Genomic DNA, 4,446 nt, shown 5'->3' with positions numbered 1-4,446 from the left:
GGAAAAAAAATCTGGTTGTCAGCTCCTGTGCGGAACCCAAGCTCCGAACATCGGAACCCACGCGAGTATAGCCTCTTCGGAGCCCTCGTTTTCACAAACTGATAGAGAGCGCGGTGGCTTCGGTGGATATTAGCGGCGATGCGGACCGGGAAACAGCTGCTGAGGAACCGGCCGCCGATTCACGGATTCATCCCGAGACATTTCGGCAATCGGTTAACTGTTCTTCGGAATTTCTCTGACATAACATCCTCAAATGAACGACGAAAATCATTCGACTCCATTTACTCCATTTGGAACAGTTCGGAAAGGTCAGAAGGTGGTACATAGGCGTCGACATGTATTTCTTCGATGCTATCCGGAAGATTCATCTTGGTTGCGAAACCCGCCAGCAGTATCCCGATAATCAGGCCTGTTCCCACGATTATCGGGAGGAGAGACTGCGCCAAAGACGGTCGACGACCGTGATATCTGTCGCTGGGATGAGAAAAACAATTCCAGGGTCGTTCTACTATATTCGTTTGAAATCAAAAAGTAGCATGACATCCGTCTGATTTTGACCGGAGAAGCAATTCAATAGTGAACCGTACCGTTTGGAGCCTCTTGAGTGCGTATCGGTGATCGAGAATTTCAATTCGGCGACCTCGTTTGTATTGGATACGACCCTCCGGTCGTTGTCAATCTTATCGATCATGTCTCAGAAGACTGGTCCCGAAATCAACTCACGCGATCACGGAGGCGCTCGGAATTTCGAGGAAACTTCGGAAATACAGAGAGGGGACAATCCTGGAAATGAATCCGCATTCGTTTTCCTCAACCGTTGAGCTCACAACAGTAATTGAGTCGGAAACTTTTGAGCATATCTCGCTCAAAATACGCCCACGATTCGGAGGATACGGAGCGATTCCGGAGTGGGCCAAGTCGAAATGACGAAACAGACGGATCCCATGGAGAGATCCGGGGCGGTACCTGAAGTCATGCTGGCGGACCTCGGATAACAGCGTGACATTCCCACAAATGGAAAACGCGTCGTGAGCATCCACTTTGACAGAAGAAGCAATTCTGAGCTGCCCATCCTAATGAGAAATCGATATGTCGGTGTCACGGTCGGCATCGTATTTAAGGTGGTCGCGTAAATCGTCCAATCACAGAGAGGGACAAACATGAGAGAATTAGCGCTCATTCTCGTGATCGCCTCAGCGGTTTCCGCTCAAGGTATGGAGATTCCAAGAGAGGAGCCTCCAGTCATGAGCTCATTTCCTTACAACGCCGCGACCGGTTCTTCATTTCAGGTTTCGTCAAGGGCGGCTACAGCGAACCGAGCGCCTCAACATCGGTGACCTTCGTTAGTAACAGAGGAGGCTTGTCGACCGTGTCCAGTCCTGTTCCAATCCAAACTTCAATTCACACCCCGATCCGATCCCCGATTCAAACTTCTATCCAGGCCCCTATCCAACTAGACGGGAACACTCCCCTGCCGACCTTATCCCTCAACGTAAACGGTGCTCACACCTTAGCCGGGGAGGTCATCGTGCACCACGTCATCTATAACAATGGTAACGGAGCTCCGGTCGTTAACTCCGGTGTACCCGTCGGCCCTGGTGCTTTCAACCGGGGGCTCACGCAAGTGATTCAACTACACGGCGGAGGTCGGGCTCAGAACTCGGGCGCCCTGACCTATCCCATCACTTCCACCAGCGGACCAGACTTCCTGTCCCAGTACCTGACCTCTCATGGACTTCAGGAAACCAGGCGTGGTGAGTCATAGCAGTGGTGTTTTATGTTCGTATACCTACAGAACAATATGCCAATGACATAATCGCAGGGAAGAAGATACGGCGCAAAAAGAGCATTAGCGGAAAACACAGCGCCGAGAACTCAAGAGCATTCATGAAATAGTTCCAGAGGTTCACATCAGTCCCCCAGGACCAGTATATCAAATCGAAGAGCCGCGGCCGCTCTCTCCCATGAACTCAGGAGCGATTTATCATCAGCCACTGATTTACACTCAACAGACGCTGAAGCCACCGATGCCGACTCATACAATCATGCAAAACAGGCCTCAGATCTCACAGCAGGTGCAAAGGACTAACCAAATCAATAATCAGATAAATCAGCAGATAAATCAACAACAACAGCTGATACAGCAGCAACAAATACAGCAACAAATGCAGCAGCAGCAGCAACAACAACAACAACAACAACAACAACAGCAGCAGCAGCAACAACGTCCTCAACCCCAGATCCAACAGATTTCTCAGATTTCTCAGCTGCAACAAAGACCCGTTTCTCCCATTACAACCCAGCAAATCACCCAGCAACACCAACAGAATGGTCGGATAACTTACCAGCCGGGGACCAGAAAACCGACCGGTACGTGGTTCCGCTCTTAAGGAGAGAATCTTATCATCCTTCGAACGACACACCAGGTCCGCGAGAAACACTCGATGAGGAACAGAGATTCATTTTCCAGAGTTGACGGTCATCGAAACTTCTGAGGGAGCTGGAGGTGCGTATCCCACATTTAGATGCTTTCGGCATGAATGTTTCCAGCCCTAGATTCCGTATCGGACTACATTGCGGAATTGAATTCCAGACCAACGAAATGGAAGGCTGCCCGGGATGCCTACCCTTGCTGAAATCACTTCACAGCTTTCGTCAATCAACAGTGCGAGCTCAAAATCTGTTTCATAAAACGAGGGAGCGGCATGAATAAATGAAACTGTGAATCCTCGATCCAGAATTCCAGAGAGACAAAGCTCTTCATTCCTCTGAATCTCAACATTCTATCGAGAGAATGGAAACTTACACAGGTAGCGCGATGTCCGCGCTCGACTTCACATCTGATCGCGAGTGCCTTCGAATTCATCCGTTTCCCGAGCAAACTATAGGGTTAATCACTGAATCCGTCCATGGGGGAATCAGATTTCTCCTAGCCGCTCCAGAATTGGGAGTCCGGTCCGAGAAAGGTGTCACCGAGCGAGATATATATTGACAAGCAGCTGGAGCAGTATCCCGCCCTAGAGGTCCGCTCGCTGCGGCGATAAGTCGGGATATCGCGGACCCTAGTCTCATCAGCGGGCGGAAGAGTGACAGCATAACTAAAACTAGAATGGGGATTCACTAGAATCGGCCGGAGACAATGCTTCGACTGATCCAAAAGTAAATCGAGCCGCAAAAATGCGGACAATCTTGCTCCCGCCTCATACCTCGTCGAAAAGGGTCTCCGAAACGGGAGGATCAGAGCCTGTCCTCGCTTTCATTCGACATCTCCGCTGCCTGGGATAGATCGAGCTTTTCACCGCTCGGTGTTTTCAAAGCTCTTCCCGATTCCGCGCCACTCCTCGATCATGGGTGCCTCTGAACTGGATCAATCCTCATCAACCGTGCTTATGCGAGTGATTTCGCCCACGCCGGACATTTGTCGAAACGAATGCGGGAATCCATGGGCTATGTCTTGAAAATTTCATCCGGTCGCCGATGACTCCGAGTGGTTAGGTTCGAATTTTCGCGCCCTTTAAGCCTTGGGATCTGTGAAGGTCCCTGCTGGCACTGCTCCTCAGGACCGCAACTTGCGTTCTCAGAATTGAAACAGGCTTCGAGGGTCAGACGCTCTGATTCCGGACCCTTGCAGGGTAACCCGCTAATTCTGGTTGAAGGAGCGAGATGATTTGAATTCGCGCGCGTTCCCGAAGCGGAGGAGGTTTCAGCCAATAGGCGCCAATGTTGTTTCAAAAAAAGCTGGTGGCTTAGCAAGATGGCCCTCAGTATAAAGGGAATCCTGGTCGGGTGCGGAGCAATGCCACCATTAAATAGCCAAGGAAAGAAGGATTTTTGAATTATACTTCTTGTTCCTGACAAGATTATTTCTGACCTCCACCGTAGATTGGCATTGCTCCCTCCTGGCCGTGAGTACTCTGTGGTTATGGTTTCGTTTTTTGGGAGATAGTCGTCGAGTTTCACGGTGACGCTGTCGTCAGTCGTCACCATCGACTAGCAGGCTCTCCCCAGACTATGATGATCGTCCAGTCTGAATAGACTTCGGCTGGGGCCGTTGTCATGGAGTCTCCGAAGAACAGGATTCGGGCAGTTGGGGATTCCGAGGGCCTCCACCGGTCCGAGGATTCGGCTCTTGTACTTACCCGATCCGATCCCTATTCAGCTTTCTCGAGCATACGTTTCGCTTGATACGAATGTCGATCCAACAATGAAGCTTGGGGCTTGCGTCGGCTATGGCGCCGTTTGCTGCCTGCGAGAAACCGACGAATTACTCTTCCGTTCAGGTCCGACTCCGCATGCTGATCATTGAGGTCTGACTCTGCTCATCTACGTCAGTCAACCCGCGGCGTGAATACGTGTGATTTCCCATCCCAAATCAAGCGTTCTACGCCACCGACTTGACACAGCTCCGACTAACCGATCGTTTCGCATCAGCTCAGCTGATCTCGG

The 4,446-nt window shown here is 50.8% G+C and overlaps 1 protein-coding gene across 1 annotated transcript; it reads left to right on the top strand.

Moving 5' to 3' along the window:
* The first annotated feature begins 1,149 nt into the window (after window positions 1–1,149).
* On the top strand, window positions 1,150–2,755 carry LOC108864555 (transcription factor SPT20 homolog). Its single transcript, XM_018640480.1, has 5 exons — window positions 1,150–1,212; window positions 1,290–1,754; window positions 1,897–2,370; window positions 2,471–2,506; window positions 2,594–2,755. Exons 1-5 carry the CDS (start codon window positions 1,161–1,163, stop codon window positions 2,689–2,691), a joined length of 1,125 nt encoding a protein of 374 aa, XP_018495996.1. The 5' UTR covers window positions 1,150–1,160; the 3' UTR covers window positions 2,692–2,755.
* Window positions 2,756–4,446: the final 1,691 nt, after the last annotated feature.

Source organism: Galendromus occidentalis, unplaced genomic scaffold (genome assembly GCF_000255335.2).
Source record: "Galendromus occidentalis unplaced genomic scaffold, Mocc_1.1 scf7180000075612, whole genome shotgun sequence".
Classification (NCBI taxonomy): Eukaryota; Metazoa; Arthropoda; class Arachnida; order Mesostigmata; family Phytoseiidae; genus Galendromus; species Galendromus occidentalis.
Note: the sequence above shows the minus strand (reverse complement) of the source record. Positions and strands in the feature narration are given on the sequence as shown.

Coding starts and splice junctions, on each gene's coding strand:
- LOC108864555 (XM_018640480.1), top strand. CDS start 1,161: ATGAGAGAATTAGCGCTCATTCTCGTGATCGCCTCAGCGGTTTCCGCT. Junction 1,213..1,289: donor CTCAGCGGTTTCCGCTCAAG/GTATGGAGATTC, acceptor TCTTCATTTCAG/GTTTCGTCAAGGGCGGCTAC. Junction 1,755..1,896: donor ACTTCAGGAAACCAGGCGTG/GTGAGTCATAGC, acceptor TTCATGAAATAG/TTCCAGAGGTTCACATCAGT.